The sequence below is a fragment of the Leucoraja erinacea genome, chromosome 36 (genome assembly GCF_028641065.1).
Source record: "Leucoraja erinacea ecotype New England chromosome 36, Leri_hhj_1, whole genome shotgun sequence".
Classification (NCBI taxonomy): Eukaryota; Metazoa; Chordata; class Chondrichthyes; order Rajiformes; family Rajidae; genus Leucoraja; species Leucoraja erinaceus.
In genome coordinates, this window is record NC_073412.1 from 14,778,471 (window position 1) to 14,799,790 (window position 21,320).

Genomic DNA, 21,320 nt, shown 5'->3' on the forward strand with positions numbered 1-21,320 from the left:
CTAATTTAGAAGAGTAATAGGCAACTGGTCTATGTCTATCCCCATATTTTTGTGTCAGAACTGAGGTTGCACATTCGGATAAAATTGCGCAGTAGAGCTGGAAGGGCCTGTCGTACAATGATCTTCCCAATGACGGGGCTTGCATCAGCGATCTCTTTACGTTTTCAAAGGCCTCCCGTGCTTTCTCGGTTACTTTAAACTCGTCCTCCTTGCTGGTTTAGGGTGTTAGCTCTTTGCTTTCTAGAGCTATGTTACGGATCCAAGGTCAACAATAATTGACCATGCAAAGCCATTGCCTCATTTGTTTGGTTTCTCTAAGAATTGGGAATTCGCAGATGGGTTCGAGTCTGTTTTTTTCTAGACTCCTTTCGGTTGCCGAAATGATGATCCCTAAAATGTTTACTTTCTCCTGGGCCATTAGTACTTTTGACTGGGTGACTACATATCCCAAATTAGCCAGATGATTTAGTAATTGTGTAGTATCTTTACGGTTGCTTGATTCGTCTCTGCTGGCCACTAATAAGTCATCAACATACTGCACTAATGTAGACTTCCTTTTGAAATTTTAAGTACTCAATTGTTCTTGTAGACATCTGGAAAATAAAGTAGGCAAATTGATGAACTCTTGAGGCAATCTGGTCCAGGTGTATTGTTGGCCCCTATATGTGAAAGAAGGGTCCACATACTTGCATATCTCATTCCCCAGATGATGACATTTTGAGTGGTGTGCTCACAACAATCTCTCTCTGAACACTAAAAAGACAAAGGAGATCACCACTGATTTCAGGCGACATAGAGCGGAGCTCAGGCCACTGGAGATAGGGGGGCGAGGAGGTGGAGAGGGTGCCTAGCTTTAAATTTCTGGGGATCAACATCAGTGAGGATCTTAAATGGTCTGTGAACTCTGCTGTAGTTGTAAAAAAAGGCGCAACAGAGACTTTACTTCCTCAGAACACTGAGGAAGGCCCATCTGTCTGCTAAACTGCTGTAGTCTTTCTACTGCTGTTCGGCAGAAAGCATACTGACTTACTGCATAACTGCCTGGTTTGGGAACAGTTCAGCAGCTGACAGAGCAGCTCTCCAGAGGATGATAAAAACTGGCCAGGGTATCATTGGACTCCCCTTGCCCCCTCTGGAGGACATTTACCACTCCAGATGCCGCAGCAGGACCTGTAATATCGTGAAAGACATTACACATCCTTGTCACCACCTTTTATCACTGCTGACCTCAGGAAAAAGGTACGGTCGCTAAAGTCACGCACTGCCAGACTCAAGAACAGCTTTTACCCATCAGCAATCTTGGAACTGAACTCTGTCTCGGGAGCGGGTTATGGGGAAGGGGGGGGGGGGGGGGGGGGGGACAGTGTTAATTTATGTAAATGTGAATCCATGAATGGGTTTGGGGAGGGAGGGAGTGTAAAAAGTATATGTGAATGTTTGAAGTTCTTTTAAATGGAGAGACACAGTAATCTTGTTGTATGTGACACATGCAATGACAATAAAACATTCTGATTCTGATTCTGATTCTAATTAAATCTATCCAGTGGCAGGGAATTCCACAAATTCACAACTCACTGGGTGAAAATGTTTTTCCTCACCTCAGTGTTAAATGGCCTCTCCTTTATTCCAAGGCTGTGGCCCCTGGTTCTGGACTCGCCCAACATTGGCAACATTTTTCTCGCATCTAGCTTGTCCATTCCTTATATCTATATTACCAAAAGGCTGATCTTGAACACTTCCTGTTGTTATCTATATTGATTTTAGAAAAAACGCTTCCACTTATGGCTGTGATTTGTGGCTATCTTACTCAGAGTCCCCTTCCGCTGCGCAGGACAAGAGGATTTTTCCCATCGATTAAAAATAAGAGTTATCAGTGTTTAAAAAATGATGAGATTCTCTCTCCTGAAGGCCACGCCCCTTCCGGAGGGTCTATAAAACCCGGAAGTGTGGAGGTGCCTCAGTTCTCTGCAAGATGGGGGAGCGAGAGGTCACAATTCTCAGCCTGAGCTGTGAATAACACTGAACACATGTCAACTAAACTGTGAGTGGTTTTACTGACCTGTCTGGCCTTAATGTGGTTTGAAAATGTAGTTTGAAAATGCAAAAGTGTGTTTTGGTTTTGAAAGTGCTAGCAAGCTGTGTTGCCTTTGGTTTTGAAAGTGCTAAAGCAAGCTGTGTTGCCTTTGAAAGTGCTAAAGCAAGCTGCGTTGCCTTTGGTTTTGAAAGTGCAAAAGCAAGCTGCGTTGCCTTTGGTTTTGAAAGTGCTAAAGCAAGCTGCGTTGCCTTTGGTTTTGAAAGTGCAAAAGCAAGCTGCGTTGCCTTTGGTTTTAAAATAGCTAAAACAAGCTGCCTTGCCTAATTAGAGCTGCCTTGCCTAATCTGCCTTGCCTTCTATATAATTAAAAGTCTAATCTTGACCACTTCCTGTTTGCGCTTTATATTGAATTTAGAAAAAAACGGTCACACGTACGGCTGTGATTTTTGGCCATTTCACTCAGAGTCCCCCTTCGCTCATCAGGTGCCGAGGATTTTTCCCATCAATGAAAAATAAAAAGTTATTAGTGTTTAAAACATGTTGAGATTCTCTCTCCTGTCAATCACGCCATGAAGGCCACGACCCTTCTGGTGGGACTATAAAACCCGGAAGTGTGGGCGTGGCTCAACCCCTGCAAGATGGGGGAAGGAGAGGTCACGACTCGCTGTCTTTACTGGCCTTGCACTCTGCTTGAAATGGTTTGAAACTACACTTGAATTTGGTGCCCTTGCACCCTGCTTGAAATGGAATTTCAAGGAATAGCCGTGAGTCAACTGTGAGCCAACCAGCCGTGAGTGAGTGAGCTGCCAGCACAACAGGCTTGAATGACTGCGCCGCCAGCCCAAGAATCCATTCGGCCCACAATGTCCATACTAGCCCTCTGGAAACCAGTCCCTTCAGCGCACAACACCCATACTAGCACTCCAGCAAGCCCCCCCCCCACTGACCCCCAATATTGGAATTGGTGGAGAAGTGTAATATTGCGCTGGGGGACCAGCCCTCCCGTGTGATGCTGGGCCCCAACGGGTCCCACTTAGTCTAGAGATTTTATATGTTTCTATAAGATCCCCCATCATCCTTCTAAACACCAGTGAATACAAGCCTAGCATTTTCAATCTTTCATATGACAGTCCCGCCATCCGAGGGATCAATCACGTGAACCTACGCTGCACTGCCTCAATCACAAGGATGTCCTTCCTCAAATTAGGAGATCAAAACCATACACAATACTCCAGATACGATCTTACCAGAGCCTTATACAACTGCAGAAAACCCTCTTTACTCCTGTACTGAAATCCTCTTGTTATGAAGGCCAACATTCCATTAGTTTTCTTCACTGCCTGCTGTACCTACATGGCAACTTTCAGTAACTGGTGAACAAGTACAACCAGGTCTCGCTGCACCTCCCCCTTACCTAATATAACCCCATTGAGATAATATTCTGCCCCCTTGTTTATGCCGCCAAAGTGGATAACCTCACATTTATCTATATTATGCTGCATCTGCCATGTATCTGCCTCAACCTCAATATATATATGGTAAACAGTTGTGGCCTCAACACCGAGCCTTGTGGAACTCCACTCGTCACTGCCTGCCAATCTGAGGACCCGTTCACTCCTACTCTTTGCTTCCTGTCTGCCAACCAATTTTCTATCCATGCCAATACCCTATCCCCCAATACCATGCGCTCTAATTTTAGTCACCAGTCTCCTGTGCGGGACCTGATCAAAGGTTTTCTGAAAGTCTAGATACACTACATCCACTGGCTCTCCTTCATCCATTTTACTTGTCACATCCTCGAAAAATAAGGGCGAATTGGAAAGTGGTGCGCGATATTGCTTATCCCGCCAGCCATGCCGATGACTGAAGACAGAAGCTGTAAAGTTGTATCTGCAGCCGTTTGCTTTGCCAGGTCCCTTAGGCATTCTGTAGGGATGTACGACACCATAATTACCATGAACTGGTCATTTTCAGACGGCTGTTCGCAGGTTGTTCGTGGGGCTCTTGATAGCGTGTCAGCCAGATGCATGTCCTTGCCCCTTTTTCAGACAAGTGTGAAATTGAAACCATGTAGCTGCATCATCATGCGTTGCAGGCGAGCAGGAGCAGCATGAATGGGTTTGTTCAGAATAGTGACCAAAGGTTGGTGGTCTGTTTCAAAACCAACCGTCTTCCCAAAAATAAAGTCCTTGAATTTTGTGCAGGCAAAAATACTCAATAAATACTGTTGTACCAGATCCGTGAGTACGTGTGATTTACTCAACATGGTGTCAGACGTGTTCGTCCCACTCCGCATTTAAGCATATCGGTTTTTATTTTCTTTCCAGTGTTTTATTTCACCCGTTTTGTCCCAAATCTCATGTTGCTATGGCCAATTCGTTCCTTAAACTTGATCCTCTGGTTTTTGACTCAGACCTCGCTGACATTGGTGGATTTTCGAGCGCGACTTTAACTTCGTGCTGCTCATCGCAAAGTTCCACCAGATCACCATGCCTCTATCCATCTCAACATCACTGGCCCAGAAGCTATCAAGTGAGCAGAGCTCTTCGTCCTTGCTCCTGCAGTTCTGGATCACAACAATCAGATTGTAGTACCTGCTGAAAACTAGACGATCCCACTTCTGACAACATGTTGAGTAAATCACACATACTCACGGATCTGGTACAACAGTATTTATTGAGTAACGTATACAACACACAGGAGCATGCTAATTCTACCACAGTGCATCACCAACTAACAGCACATGTCGGGTTGCAATAATATGAATGGTGCAGTAGTAGGCGGAGCTTATCTTAACAAAGCACTACATTGGCTAGTAAGTAATGTAACAAATCTACACACTGGCTCTCCCTTGCCATTTTCCTCAAATCATTCCCGAAAATTAGTCAAGCATGATTGCCACTTCATAAATCCATGCTGACTTGGATCGCTCCTGCTACTGCTATCCAAATGTGCCGCTATTTCATATTTTATTATTGACGTCAATATCTTCCCCACCACCGATGTCAGTCTAACTGGTCTATAATTTATTGTTTTTTCTCTCCCACCTTTCTTAAAAAGTGGGATAACATTAGCTACCATCCAATCCACAGGAACTGATCCTGAATCTATAGAACATTGGAAAATGATCACCAATGTGTCCACGATTTCTAGAACCACTTCCTTAAGTACCCTGAGATGCAGACCATCAGGCCCTGGGGATTTATCAGCCTTCAGTCCCATCAGTCTGCCCAACCCTATTTCCTGCCTAATGTGAATTTCCTTCAGTTCCTCTGTCACCCTAGATCCTCTGGCCACTAGTACATCAGGGAGATTGTTTGTGTCTTCCTTAGTGAAGACAGATCCAAAGTACCTGTTCGGCTCCTGTGCCATTTTCTTGTTCCCCATAATAAATACACCTTTTTCAGTCTTCAAGGGTCCAACTTTGGTCTTAACCAATTTTTTCTTCTTCACATACCTAAAGAGTCTTTTAATATCCTCCTTTATATTCTTGGCTAGCTTACGTTCGTACCTCATCTTTTCTCCCCGTATTGCCCTTTTAGTTAGCTTCTGTTGCTCTTTAAAAGTTACCCAATCCTCTGGCTTCCCATTCATTTTATACTTCTTATCTTTTATTTTTATACTATCCCTGACTTCCCCTGTCAGTCACAACTACTACAGGTACTTAATTAAAAAAAAACAAGACCTCTAGGGTTGTAATTTCAACATTAATCCCTATGCCAGGCGAACAAGAAAGATGCTAAGGATGCTGCAGGTATATAGATCTTTGGAGAAACAAAGAGCTACAGACGCTAATTTTCAAAAAAAGACATAAAGCACTGCAGGTCAGGCAGCATCTCTGGTGAACATGGATTACTGTGCAGTGTACTTGGGACCTGTGCAAGAGGAGGCTGTAGTGTAAGACGATCTTCAAAGCTTATTTCAAAGATTTGTCAAAGGTTTTTCAACAATGGAATACGGCCTTAAGAAGGAAAAATTAAATTCTTACTTACTGCAGCATAACAGGCCTTTAAGCACAGTACACCTAGATGATATAGTGGAAACAAACATTTAATAACCCTAATACTTGTAGAAAAATAGCCGAACACCCATTGTGTGACTAAATACACTCCATTGTTGAGGTTAGTGTCGTGGTGTGTTCTAGAACCTGATGGTTGTTGGGAAGAAGTTTTTCATGAACCTGATGCTCATGGTTTACAAACTCCCATCCCTTCTTCCTGATGGTAGGAGTGAAATGGGAGCATGGTGTGGGTCTTTGATGATGCTGGTTGTCTTTTTGAATCAACGCCTCGTACAAATACCTTTGATTGTGGGGGGGGGGGGGGGGGGGGGGGGGGTCAGTACTGTGACTGTGCACAATAGTCTCGCATTCAGATTCAATTCTTTTGTCAATAGACAATAGGTAGCAGGAGCGTAGGCCAGTGTCGGTCCCATAGCGGCCGGAAAGGCACTCGCCATTCAACGGTGATCTGTAGGCTGAGTAGGCCATTCATATCAGCACCGCCCACGGTGATCCTGTCTTAACCTCATCGTACCCCATCTCTAATCTAATCTAAATCGAATCTCCATATCTCTAATCTAATCTCCAACTAATCTCATTCGTTCCTGGGTGGTTGAGTTGACAAACCAGACTCTGATGCCTCTGGTCAAAATGTACACCTGCAAAAGTTCAAGAGAGTACTCATCGACCCATCAACACTCCTCAGTCTTCTGAGGAAGTGGAGGCATTGATAGGCTTTCTTTATCATTGCATCAATGTGCAGGGTCCAGGCCAGGTTTAGAGATAAGCACGCCCAGGAACTTGAAGTTGTTCAATCACCATCTCTCTTCATTACCAAACCGTTGATGAAGACAGGTTTGTGGATCCCATGCTTTTCTTTTTGAAAGTTCATCATCGGGTGGCGCCGTGAGCGGCAGCCCGTCTGTCCTTTCGACTTTTTTGATATTTTTAGTGCGTCTAAATGCGTGTTTTAATGTTTCTCGGTATGTCTGATATGGGGGGTTGGGGGGGGGGGGGAATAGGGGGGGGGGGAAACCGTTTTAGAAACATAGAAATTAGTCACTTTACCTCGATGGAGATGCGACTTTTCTCTTTGTCGCATCTTCGTCCCCGTCGTGGCCTAACAACTGGGTTTGGTGCGGCCTTTCCAGACCGGAGACTGGCCCAGAGTTTCAAGCAGCAGGCGCAGCGCGGACTTACCATCGCAGAGCCTTGGATCCCTTGCTGGGGATCGCCAGAAGAAGTGCTCCGACCACTGGTCCATGGTCTTTTAACATCGTGAAGTTGCGGTCTCCGGTAAGAAGCGGCCGATTCGGGAACTCCAAGCCGCGGAGTGTGTTCTGATCCATTCCGACGCTGGAGTTTTGATCATTCAGACGAGTGCTGTCCATAGCGGCGACTGCGGAAGGTTCAAATGGAGAAAGATAGACTGAACTTTATTGCTTTCCATCACAGTGATGAATGTTGATTCCATTGTGATGGATGTTTATGTTAAACTCTATCGTGTATTGTGGTATTTTTACTTGTATGGCTGTATGGTTAATCAAATATCACTGTACCTTAATTGGTGCGTGACAAAAAATGTGAACTTGAACTTGAACTAAAGTTAGTATTTAGCTCCTTGGTCTTGCTGATGTTATGGGCAAGGTTGTTGTTCTGGAACCATTCAATCAGAGTTACAATCTCCCATCTGATTCATTAGTAAGTTATTCATCCAACAACAGTGGTATAGTTGGCAAATTTAAAGAAGGCTTTGGAACTATGTTTGGCTACACAGTCAGGGGTATAGAGTGAACAGAGCAGAGGTCTGAGCAGACAGTCATGAGGTGTTTCTGCACTGGTGGGATGGAGTTCAAGAGTGGGTGATAACTTGGTCAGTGTATAAAAATATATTCCATTGTAAAGTCATTCTTTCCATCCAACTTTGTTGGGTTGTTATTCAAAGTTTAATAGCAATGATGGCAATGTTGAATGAAAATTTGGCAGCTTCCTTGTAAATAGACACAAAGCCCTGGAGTAACTTAGTGATGTGGGCAACATTTCTGAAGATGCTTTGTAGTGCTAGTTAATGTGCTGAGCTGAGCTGATAAATGGATAGGCTGTGGGCCGAGGAGCTTTTTCATTCAAGTTTGTGACCGAACTCACGGAACTACCTGAATTTTTTAACATATTGTGTAAAAATATTATATAAATCATACCTGAAACTCGTCAAGACCAAAACATGCACATTTAAAAAAATATATGAGAAAAACCTCAAATTTTCCGAGTAATAATTGCCCAATCAATGCACGTTTTACATTGAGGTCAGACGCAGATTGACCAATCCCGTGCTTTGTTTTATGGTCACTAGGCAGCGAGCACCCTGGGACCATGGCTGCCTCCTCATTACATCAAAACAATAACAAGGTTTCCAAATAATAAAGGTAATGCTAACCTTGCTCATCATTTTGTTTTTCAATTGATTTATCTTTATAAAGTTATGATGTGACCTGTTAAATAAAAATGATAAATAACAAATGTAGAGTTAGGGTTTGGATTAGGATTAGGGTCAGTCAGTCTGTCGGTTGGGCTTGTCGGTAGGCCGATGGATGGATGCTGTGGAGGATCGGCCGGGCTGTCGGGCCACCGGTGGGTGGTGATAGTGGGGCCGGGCCTCCAGTGGGTGGTGAGAGTGGTCAGTCAGGCTGGGCCTCCGGTGGGTGGTGAGAGTGGTCAGTCGGGCCGGGCCTCCGGAGGGTGCTGCGAGTGTTCGGCCAGCTGGTGGGTGCTGCGAGTGGTTGGTCGGGCTGTCGGCAGGCCGGTGTTCCAGCGAGCGAGCGGGCGAACTGACAGATCCAGCGCTATGGGGGTGCTGAAGGCGTCCCGGGTGGCGTGCAGGGCAGTGCTGCATCCCACCATCATCACCACAATAATCCAGAAGGGCATGCTGGCCGAGGTGGACGAGCTTTGGGGCCACACGTTCCCACTACAGCCGTTCCCAAAGCAGCTCCAGTTCCAGATCGAGCCGTGGGCTGCTCTGGCAGGGGAGAGAGTTAGGGTTAGGTAGCAATGTTACAAAATTTTGAGATTTAAAAAATCAAGTCTGCAATTTATCCCATCAGATAAAGCACAACAATAAGTTTAATTTGACACCAAATTCACTTTCATATCTCAAGTATTAAAAAAGTTATGACCATTTTCATACTCGGAAATTAGCATCTTGTTCCCTATTGATTTTCAATGGACATTACAAAAAAGCTGTGATCTTGGATAGTCAAACGCCCATTTCTTAAGGAAAGATTAACATTTTTAAATAGCCTAAGTGTTCAAAGATTATTCACAAATAATTCACAATATAACATGATTTTTATATCTAATTTACATTAATTTATAGGCCAAATGGAAGGAATTTAGTGTTCAATTGCTGTAAATAAATGCCCATTTAAATCGGCTTTCTAGTGGGTTCATGTGGAACGCGCTGGTTTAGAACGTTGACATAGCGCTGGATTAGTGCCCTCAAATGCCGAGAAAAATACTGTGGGATATAAAAAGCCCAAAATGAGCTACTCGCTATAGATAACTTGATATTCAGGGTTATATATATGCCCCATTTAATGTAAAAATAAGGTACATACCTTTAATTGTTTGCTCTATAAAACCCTGGGGCTGCGAGAGGTTGCGGAATCAGACAGTAATTTTAAAACTATTAGAACTATATTATCGAGGCCTATAAAACTAATAATACCTTTTGCGACCGGGTCTTGCAGCGATTTTTCGTTAATGATTTACTAGGCTGAACATGTGCGATTAGTACAACCTAGTAAAAATCGCGTTTTAAACCCGCCCCCTCCAAACAGCGCCAAAATCGCCGACATGGCTGAGGGCAGATTCCTAATGACGATTCAGGTAGGTTTTGTAACATACCTAGGTTAGGGTTTGGCATTTTCCTGTCAGTGGAAGATGCTAGTCTTCCCCCAGCCTGGCACTGCCCCAGTCCCACTATGGCAGTGACCCCACTCTGCACACTGGCAGTCAGTGGGGTTTGGTAAACGGAGGAACCCACACTAGATGTCGCTTACTTTTTCGATCTCATTTTCTGATTAGTTTAATTAATTAATGTGCAACTTTTGGCAATGACGAGTTATGACTTCCTTCTCAATTATATTTTATCTAAATGTGCAAAATTTCATGTCGCTCCGAGACATGGGTCACAGAAGTTAAATTCTAGACACATTTTTGATGCTCGGCCCACAGCCTAGGAGGCATAACATTGCTAAAAAGTGACAAAATTTCCATCACAACATTTATAATGGAACATCTTCATGCAAAAATGTTGCAACTTGAAGTGCACTCAGATTGTTTCATTTTAACATGACACTTTTGAAAAATATAAAAGTGGATAAGTTTCCAGGTCCTGACAGGATATTCCCTAGGACATTGAGGGAAGTTAGTGTAGAAATAGCAGGGGCTATGACAGAAATATTTCAAATGTCATTAGAAACGGGAATAGTGCCCGGGGATTGGCGTACTGCGCATGTTGTTCCATTGTTTAAAAAGGGTTCTAAGAGTAAACCTAGCAATTATAGACCTGTTAATTTGACTTCAGTGGTGGAAACATTAATGGAAAAGATACTTAGAGATAATATAGATAAGCATCTGGATAAGCAGGGTCTGATTAGGAACAGTCAACATGGATTTGTGCCTGGAAGATCATGTTTGACTAATCTTCTTGAATTTTTTGATGAGGTTACTAGGGAAATTGATGAGGGTAAAGCAGTGGATGTTGTCTATATGGACTTTAGCAAGGCCTTTGACAAGGTTCCTCATGGAAGGTTGGTTAAGAAGGTTCAACAGTTGGGTATAAATGCAGGAGGAGCTGGAGTTTAATGCTGATAAGTGTGAGGTGCTACATCTTGGCAGGACAAATCAAAATAGGACGTATATGGTAAATGGTAGCGAATTGAGGAATGCAGTTCAACAAAGGGACCTAGGAATAATTGTGCATAGTTCCCTGAAGGTGGAATCTCATGTAGATAGGGTGGTAAAGAAAGTTTTTGGTATGCTAGCCTTTATAAATCAGAGCATTGAGTATAGAAGTTGGGATGTAATGTTAAAATTGTACAAGGCATTGGTGAGACCAATTCTGGAGTATGGTGTACAATTTTGGTCGCCCAATTATAGGAAGGATATCAACAAAATAGAGAGAGTACAGAGGAGATTTACTAGAATGTTACCTGGATTTCAGCAACTAAGTTACAGAGAAAGGGTGAATAAGTTAGGTCTTTATTCTCTGGAGCGCAGAAGGTTAAGGGGGGACTTGATAGAGGTCACTTTGGCATCAATTCCAGCAACATCAACCGACTCCAACTGGTCCAGAATGCAGCCGCCCGACTCATTACCCACACCAAATCCTGGCACCACATCACCCCAGTCCTCAAAGAACTTCACTGGCTTCCCATTTCCCACCAGATCATCTACAAAATCCTGGTCCTCACCTACAAAGCCCTCAACCACTTGGCCCCCCCTTATCTCACTGACCTCCTCTCCTCCTACCAACCCTCACGGTCCCTCAGATCCATTTCAGCCGGTCTCCTCTCCATTCTGAAATCCAACCTCTGCACTTTTGGAGACAGAGCCTTCTCCAGGGCAGCTCCCAGGCTATGGAACTCCCTCCCACAATTGATCGGAACTTCTGAGTCCCTCGCCATCTTCCAGTCCCGCCTCAAGACCCATCTCTTCACCTCTGCATACCCTTAGTCCCATGTCCCCCTCCCCTTTGCATCTCTGTCTTACTGCTCTATTTGTTTTGTTCTTGACTCACCATGTAAAGCGACTTTGAGTCCTTGAAAAGCGCTATACAAATAAAATGTATTAACCATATAACCATATAACAATTACAGCACGGAAACAGGCCATCTCGGCCCTACAAGTCCGTGCTGAACAAATTTTTTTCCCCTTAGTCCCACCTGCCTGCACTCATACCATAACCCTCCATTCCCTTCTCATCCATATGCCCATCCAATTTATTTTGAAATGATACCAATGAACCTGCCTCCACCACTTCCACTGGAAGCTCATTCCACACCGCTACCACTCTCTGAGTAAAGAAGTTCCCCAACGTATTACCCCTAAACTTATGTCCCTTAATTCTGAAGTCATGTCCTCTTGTTTGAATCTTCCCTATTCTCAAAGGGAAAAGCTTGTCCACATCAACTCTGTCTATCCCTCTCATCATTTTAAAGACCTCTATCAAGTCCCCCCCTTAACCTTCTGCGCTCCAGAGAATAAAGAACTAACTTATTCAACCTATCTCTGCAACTTAGTTGTTCAAACCCAGGCAACATTCTAGTAAATCTCCTCTGTACTCTCTCTATTTTGTTGACATCCTTCCTATAATTGGGCGACCAAAATTGTACACCATATTCCAGATTTGGTCTCACCAATGCCTTGTACAATTTTAACATTACATCCCAGCTTCTATACTCAATGCTCTGATTTATAAAGGCTAGCATACCAAAAGCTTTCTTTACCACCCTATCTATATGAGATTCCACCTTCAAGGAACTATGCACGGTTATACCCAGATCCCTCTGTTCAACTGTATTCTTCTATTCCCTACCATTTACCATGTACGTCCTATTTTGATTTGTCCTGCCAAGGTGTAGCACCTCACATTTATCAGCATTAAACTCCATCTGCCATCTTTCAGCCCATTTTTCCAAATGGCCTAAATCACTCTGTAGACTTTGGAAATCCTCTTCATTATCCACAACACCCCCTATCTTGGTATCATCTGCATACTTACTAATCCAATTTACCACACTTTCATCCAGATCATTGATGTACATGACAAACAACAAAGGACCCAACACAGATCCCTGAGGCACCCCACTAGTCACCTGCCTCCAACCCGATAAACAGCCATCCACCATTACCCTCTGGCTTCTCCCATTCAGCCACTTTTGAATCCATCTTTCTATTCCTGTATTTATACCCAACAGTTGAACCTTCTTAACCAACCTTCCATGAGGAACCTTGTCAAAGGCCTTACTAAAGTCCATATAGACAACATCCACTGCTTTACCCTCGTCAATTTCCCTAGTAACCTCTTCAAAAAATTCAAGAAGATTAATCAAACATGACCTTCCAGGCACAAATCCATGTTGACTGTTCCTAATCAGACCCTGTTTATCTAGATGCTTTATATATATTATCTCTAAGTATCTTTTCCATTAATTTGCCCACCACTGAAGTCAAATTAACAGGTCTATAATTGCTAGGTTTACTCTTAGAACCCTTTTTAAACAATGGAACAACATGCCAATCCTCGGGGACTATTCCCGTTTCTAATGACATTTGAAATATTTCTGTCATAGCCACGGATATTTCTACACTAACTTCCCTCAATGTCCTAGGGAATATCCTGTCAGGACATGGAGACTTATCCACTTTTATATTTTTCAAAAGTGTCAGTACTTCTTTTACTTTGAACCTCATAGTATCCATAGCTACTCTACTAGTTTCCCTTACCTCACATAATTCAATATCCTTCTCCTTGGTGAATACCGAAGAAAAAAAAATTGTTCAATATCTCCCCCATCTCTTTTGGCTCTGCAGATAACTGTCCACTCTGTCTCTCCAATGGGCCAATTTTAGAAACATAGAAACATAGAAATTAGGTGCAGGAGTAGGCCATTCGGCCCTTCGAGCCTGCACCGCCATTCAATATGATCATGGCTGATCATCCAACTCAGTATCCCGTACCTGCCTTCTCTCCATACCCCCTGATCCCCTTAGCCACAAGGGCCACATCTAACTCCCTCTTAAATATAGCCAATGAACTCGCCTCAACTACCCTCTGTGACAGAGAGTTCCAGAGATTCACCACTCTCTGCGTGAAAAAAGTTCTTCTCATCTCGGTTTTAAAAGATTTCCCCTTTATCCTTAAGCTGTGACCCCTTGTCCTGGACTTCCCCAACATCGGAACAATCTTCCTGCATCTAGCCTGTCCAACCCCTTAAGAATTTTGTAAGTTTCTATAAGATCCCCTCTCAATCTTCTAAATTCTAGAGAGTATAAACCAAGTCTATCCAGTCTTTCTTCATAAGACAGTCCTGACATCCCAGGAATCAGTCTGGTGAACCGTCTCTGCACTCCCTCTATGGCAATAATGTCCTTCCTCAGATTTGGAGACCAAAACTGCACGCAATACTCCAGGTGTGGTCTCACCAAGACCCTGTACAACTGTAGTAGAACCTCTCTGCTCCTATACTCAAATCCTTTTGCAATGAAAGCTAACATACCATTCGCTTTCTTTACTGCCTGCTGCACCTGCATGCCTACCTTCAATGACTGGTGTACCATGACACCCACGTCTCGCTGCATCTCCCCCTTTCCCAATCGGCCACCATATATACATTTTATCCCTCGTTATCCTTTTGCTATTAATATAGCTGTAGAAACCCTTTGGGTTGACTTTCACCTTACTTGCCAAAGCAACCTCATATCTTCTTTTAGCTTTTCTAATTTCTTTCTTAAGATTCTTTTTACATTCCTTATACTCCTCAAGCACCTCATTTACTTCATGCTGCGTATAATTATTGTAGATCTCCCTCTTTTTCCGAACAAGATGTCCAATTTCCCTTGAAAACCAGGGCTCTTTCCAATTTTTACTGTTTCCTTTCAACCGAACAGGAACATAAAGATTCTGTACTCTTAAAATTTCCCCTTTAAATGTCCTCCATTTCTCTTCTACATCTTTCCCATAAAACAAAATGTCCCAGTTCACTCCTTTTAAATCATCTCGCATCTCATCAAAGTTAGCCTTTCTCCAATCAAAAATCTCAACCCTAGGTCCAGTTCTGACCCTCTCCATAATTATATTGAAACTAATGGTATTGTGATCACTGGACCCGAAGTGCTCCCCAATGCATACCTCTGCCACCTGTCCCGTCTCATTTCCTAACAGGAGGTCCAGCACTGCCCCCCCTATAGTAGGTACCTCTATGTATTGCTGCAAAAAACTATCCTGCACACATTTTACAAACTCCAACCCATCCAGCCCATTTACAGAATGTGTTTCCCAGTATTATTATTATTATTATTATTATTATTATTATTATTATTATTATTATTATTATTATTATTATTATTATTATTATATAAAATGATGGGAGGGATAGACAGAGTTGATGTGGACAAGCTTTTCCCATTGAGAGTAGGGAAGATTCAAACAAGAGGACATGACTTCAGAATTAAGGGACAGGAGTTTAGGGGTAACATGAGGGGGACCTTCTGTACTCAGAGAGTGGTAGCTATGTGGAATGAGCTTCCAGTGGAAGTGGTGGAGGCAAGTTCGATTTATCATTTAAAAATAAAATAGATAGGTATATGGATGGGAAAGGAATGGAGGGTTATGGTCTGAGTGCAGGTAGATGGGACTAGGGGAAAATAATTGTTCGGCACGGACTTGTGGGGCCGAGATGGCCTGTTTCCGTGCTGTAATTGTTATATGGTTATATGGTTATATGTAATAAATAATGTTAAATATTTTGCAACCTTTAAGCAACACAATGAAATCTCTTGCAATAGGTGACGATAACTACACGGTTGTTAGTGTCTCATCTGAGTGGCATTCGGCACTATGAGAAGGATGTTAAGAAGGTACAGGAACAAAAGGCAAAAAAACAAGAAGGAACAAAGTCTTGTTAAAGAGAATGTGGAGCGCAAAGTCCAAGAAAGCAAAAAGACCAAGAAAGAGTTTGAACACGAGGAATATTACATCAAAGACAAGTTTGAAAATATTTCCAAAGCATTGAAACTGTTTGAGAATGATCCCTTGATTTTCAAACCTGGTAAACAATACTGTTAAATTATATAGAGCAGTTCTAAGCTTCAATTCAAATAAATTTATGTAACAATGTAAGTTTTTAAGATGCACATTGCAGCATTTCATTAGGAGAGCAGAACTGTATAAGAAGGGCAAAGCAAAGGCGCGGGGCTCCTGACACCCTGCACTCCCCCACTCCATCCATATAGCCATCTGAGAAGGAAGTGAGATTATGGATGGCATCCACCCTATAGTGTTAAAGATGCACATATACATGCCTTCAAAAGTCACTAACTTTGAATCCCCTGTAATGGGATTCTACCACTAGCCACATCCTCTCCTTCCCATCCATTTCCACCTTCCACGGGGACCACTCCCTCTGTGAGTGGTCGCTCCCACCTCCTTCTTCCGGACCCCTGTCACATTTCCCTACAACAGCATTTGTCCTTATATCTCGCCCTGCATCACAATTCAGGGATGTAATCAACCCTCTGCAAAGCTTCACATGCATCTCCACTGAATTTGATGACTTCATTCAGTGCTCTGGGTGTGGCCTCCTCCACAATGATGAGATCAAGCACAGACCAGGCATCCCATTTGCAGAACACTTGCGTCTGACTGCAATGGCCACACGAGCTCCCGGTTGCTTGTCATTTCATCTCTCCCTCCCATTCCTGCAACGACCTGTCCCTTCCAACCTTCTGTATGCCAGGACAAGGCCCTGTGGAAATTGGAGAAACAGCAGCTCGTATTTTGCTTGGATGGTCTACAGCAGAATGGTATTAATGTTGAATTATACAATTTCAATTAATGCGCATCTCTTGCGTTCCCTTTCTCAACTAATCCACCTCTGGCTCTCCCATTTTTGTCCCTTACCCCATACCCACCCCCCTCCCCTATCACCTATTTTCATCACCATCCTATTCCACTACTGCATCCATCCACCTTCTGCACACACATTTCACCCACTAGCCGTTGCCCATCTGGTTCCATTTGTCCTTGTATAGGAGGGATATGCAGATGCTGGATAACACCGAAGATAGACACAAAATGCTGGAGTTATTCAGTGGGACAGGCAGCATCTCTGGAGGGAAAAGGAATGGGTAACATTTCAGGTCGAGATCCTTCTTTAGGCTGCTGCCTGTCCCGCTGAGTCACTCCAGCATTTTGTGTCCATCTGTCCTCCTTTCCTCGTTCTAATTTTAACCTTATTTCCTTACCAGATTCCAGCCCTGGCAAGCTTTGTGTTCCCGCTTATCACTCCACAACAGCTATCTCCACCTTTATCCTCACCTGGCGCCATCAGCTTTTTTTCTCTTTATCGCTTCCAGAATGACTCTCACTCCCCTTCCTTGTCCTCCTCCTGACTTCATCTGTCCATCATCCTTCATTTCTTATCAGTCCACCAAAATAGTAGCAGGGCCTGTCTCACCCCACCCACTCCTTCCCGCTTCCTTTGGTCCAGAAACATTGACAGCTCCTGTCCTTCACAGATGTTGCCTGACCAGCTTCTTCTAGCAGTCTGCTTTTAGCTCCAAATTCCAGCATCTGCAGTCCCTTGTGCTGGCAAATCAGAACATGCCTCTGCAGAAAATTGTTATGCCACAAAAGTTAATTATCCAAATGAAGTGCGAGTCTGTAGGTTATTTGAACTATGTAAAAATTGCCCCCGAATGTGTCAACAGTGGATGAGAAACTGGGATAACATAGAACTAGTGTGAACAGGTGATCGAATGTTGGCATGGGTTCGGTGAAGAATTGTTTCCATGCTATATTTTTTAACTAAATTAAACTAAACCAGACATTTCACACTTATGTGTTTCACAGGGAGCAAATTTTTGTATTCAACACACGCTTGGACACTTCTTAGTGCTGTTGTGGAGAAGGCTTCTCAACAAAGTTTCCTGCAGTTCATGGTTAAACTATTCCGAGATCTTGACATGCTCAGAACTGTGCCAGATGAACATGAGCCAATCATCTATAACCGAGCACGGTAAGGTCTGCTGGTGAGCACCTCGGTATCAACTCTCTTCTTTGCCAAATGGGTTATGTTCTTAGTTCTGCTTCTGTAAGGATAGTAGCTCCTTGTTCAATAGCATGGCGAGAAGAAAAACCAAGGCCAGTTGTGCCGAGACTGTAGAGGTGGCGAGGACCTAGCAAGGTTACTAACTCCCTGGCTTCCAATGGGAAGCTTGCAACATTGATTGGAGACTAGAAGGTAGCGGTTTAAATAGGCAAACACTGAGATTGAGCTTAGTCATAGCGCATTCCTTAAAATGGTATGGTCGGCAGTTTTATAACAGAATGTAGAACAGTACAGGACAGGAACAGGCTTTTCAGCTCACAATATCTGTGCTGAACATGATGCCAAGACCAACTCTTATCTGGTTATACATAATCCACATCCTTCCATTTCCTTTGTATCCATGTGCATATGTCACCACCACACCCTGCTTCACTCTCTGATGCCAATTATACACCATTGGCTTTGTCTCCCCACATCCCATGCGATCTAACCTTCCTGAGCAGCCTACCATGCAGAATCTTATTAAAGGCCTTGCTGAAGTCTACATATATATCTTAATCCTCAGAATCCTCTTCAGCAGCTTGCCTACGACAGATGTGTGGCTCACTGGTCTATAGTTGCCAGGCATCTTTCCTCACAGAAGAATCTGACGCAGTAGAAACTGCTACTGTGTGGAACCACTGCCCATGGTGAGGATGTAATTATGCTCCTAAAGCTTACCCCAATCGTCCCCAATCAATAACCCGTGCCTGCCTTCTCCCCATATCCCTTAATTCCACTAACCCCAGAAGATTGACTCCAATCCAACTGGTGTTCCCTCTTTTATACTGTTTCAGACCCGTGGCGCGAAAACACATGGGGGGGAGGGGGCAACCCCTACAAGCCAATCTCAAATAAAGATCATATAATACATTTATTGACAGTTCCCTAACCCAATCACAAAGTATCCCATTACATTGTTTCCACAGAAGGTTCGAGTTGGAAGACAGTTCACCAAAATAAAGAAACATTTGCCCAGGTAGTAAAACAATTTAAACAAGGCTCCATACTTTGACCAATCACAAGATAACAGTGCAAAGACTCTGCAACATAATTAACAATACTTTACAACACCCCATTCTATAACCAATCCTGATCATGCATTTCCAACCCAGCTCAGCTCTTTCTGCAAAACCCTCATACATATTAACAATAGAGGGGACATCGGGACATCACCCTGTGCTTGACTTCCTCCCAGGGTCCAGACACCCTAGAGCCATGGCTTTGCAGCTTTTCACAGAAAGATGACACGCAGACTTTGCAAATGCAGAGATCCTCCATTTTGTGACATATTTATTTGGCCAGTATTATCAAGGATATTGAACCCAGCTGCAAGGGATGGATGTGAGTGGTCTCAGCACTATGTGGGAGAACAGCAGAGGAATTTTCCCTCAGTTGCTCACAAATATTTATCTTTCAACAAATGTTCGTAAAAAACAGATTAATTGGTTTAGCCAGGGGATACTCTTTGTGTAGGAAGGGACTGCAGATGCTGGGTTACACCGAAGATAGACACAAAATGCTGGAGCAACTCAGTGGGTCAGGCAGCATCTCTGGAGAAAAGGAATAGGTGATGTTTCAGGTTGAGACCCTTCATCAGTCAAAGGGAGAATTAGAATATTTTTTGCCAGCGTAGAAATGTAAAAGGCTAGAGAACAGCTTTAAGGTGAGAGGGTAAAATTTACAGGAGATGTGCGTATTTCCTGTGTAATTGCTTATCGCAACATTGAATTGGGAACCAACTTGAAAATTGATTGAAATATTTCATATTTACAAACCTTCAAAAGCTGTGGAATGTGCTTTCTGTGATTAGCTTCACTGCTGCCTGTTCTAGTGAATAATGGACGTTTGTCTTTCTGCGACAGGTACTATGTTTACAATGAGAAGGGACGCCTGGTTAACTCTCCCTACGTGGATTCCTCCTACAAATGGGCTGGAGGCGGCTTTCTCTCCACCGTACTAGACCTGCTGAAATTTGGCAATGTGATGTTGTACAGCTCTCAGGTGGAAGAGGAGGGACAGCAGACGCTGCTCCTGGGCTACCTCAGGCCAGCCACCATGAGCATGATCTGGAGCCCTGTGGAGAGAACAGAACTGAGCTGGGACAGGGACGGCAGCTATGCCATGGGCTGGGGCGTGGTGGAGGAGGGGCAGCAGTGGGGCCAGTGCCGGCGACAGCGGCGGTACCTCACCCACACGGGAGGCTCAGTGGGTGCCAGCAGTGTCCTGCTGATCCTCCCCAAGGACCGAACAGGCCCCTCTGCTAGCCCTCCCGAGGCAGGTGTCCCTCCGCAAGGGGTAGTGGTCGCCATCCTCTGCAACCTGCAGTCTGTTAACCTCAACGCCACTGCTCTGAAAATCGCATTAGAGTTTGACAGGGTCAGGACAGCTGAACCCATTCTTCCACCATCTGAAGCTGACGGCCCAGTCCCAGCCGGCTGACCTCTACAAGTCTGTCAAGGACCCAAATGTGAAGACTGGTGGTGGTGCCCCATAATGTCTGTGCCAAACATAAGGCAAAGATTTGGGGCTGGTGGGTAGGATGTGCCCGTGTGGTTGGGACATAAAATTAGTTTTATATTTGCTACCTCCAATTTGCCTGTATCTCCACATCATCAATAACATAACTCTGTGTTCAAACCATTGGTTTATCAAAATAATGCTGGGTTTGATTGAGGAGTGACTGGGGATTAATGATGAAAACTGTACTGATCAGCTGGCAACACTGCCAAAACATCGCCCTTTGTGCACATCTTGCAGAATCGAGCATTTATATACTTAATTAATCAATTCCAGTGAACGATACAGTATTGATGGTAAATGATTTTGAGCTGTATTTTTACAGACTAGAGTGAGAAACTGGGATCTCAACCAGGAGAAAATCTGTCCTTAGTGCCATGTGTCCAGAGATGGGGAATCCACTCCTGAGATCTTGTTTGTCTTTCTACGAAAACCACAAAAGAATTGTCTTTAAAAATATAAAAGCATTTAATACATTGACATTGCATAATGCAAACATGGTGTACATTATTTGACACAGGATTTGCCTACCTGACAAGCTGGGCCTGCTTCACCATTTATGTCGAGCATGGCTAATCATCCATTTTCAAGCAAAGGGTGGCGGGTGTATGGAACGAGCTGCTGGAGGAAGTAGTTCAGGCAGGTACTATCACAATGTTTAAGAAGCATATTGACAGGAACATGGATAGACAGGTTTAGAGGGATATGAGCCAAATACAGGCACGTGGGACTAGTGTAGATGGGACATGTTGACCAAGGTTGCCAGATAGGCTTTTTTTTTGTGTCAAATTCCAGAAATCTGGCTTTTTTAAATTTGTTTGGCGTCAGAAAATTCATTTGGCTTTTGGGCTTTTCCCTTTGGTTTGAAGTTGAAAGGCGCTACTTACTGCAA

At 43.7% G+C, this 21,320-nt stretch overlaps 1 protein-coding gene across 1 annotated transcript in view; it reads left to right on the plus strand.

Annotated features, from left to right (window-relative positions):
* The window catches only part of lactb (lactamase, beta), an 83,129-nt gene extending 62,053 nt beyond the window's left edge, over positions 1-21,076 (plus strand). The window contains 4 exon segments of the mRNA XM_055662772.1: positions 15,606-15,695; positions 15,697-15,868; positions 17,671-17,836; positions 19,774-21,076. Coding sequence (XP_055518747.1) covers positions 15,606-15,695; positions 15,697-15,868; positions 17,671-17,836; positions 19,774-20,350 — 1,005 coding nt within the window. The 3' untranslated portion in view covers positions 20,351-21,076.
* The last annotated feature ends 244 nt before the right edge of the window (positions 21,077-21,320 follow it).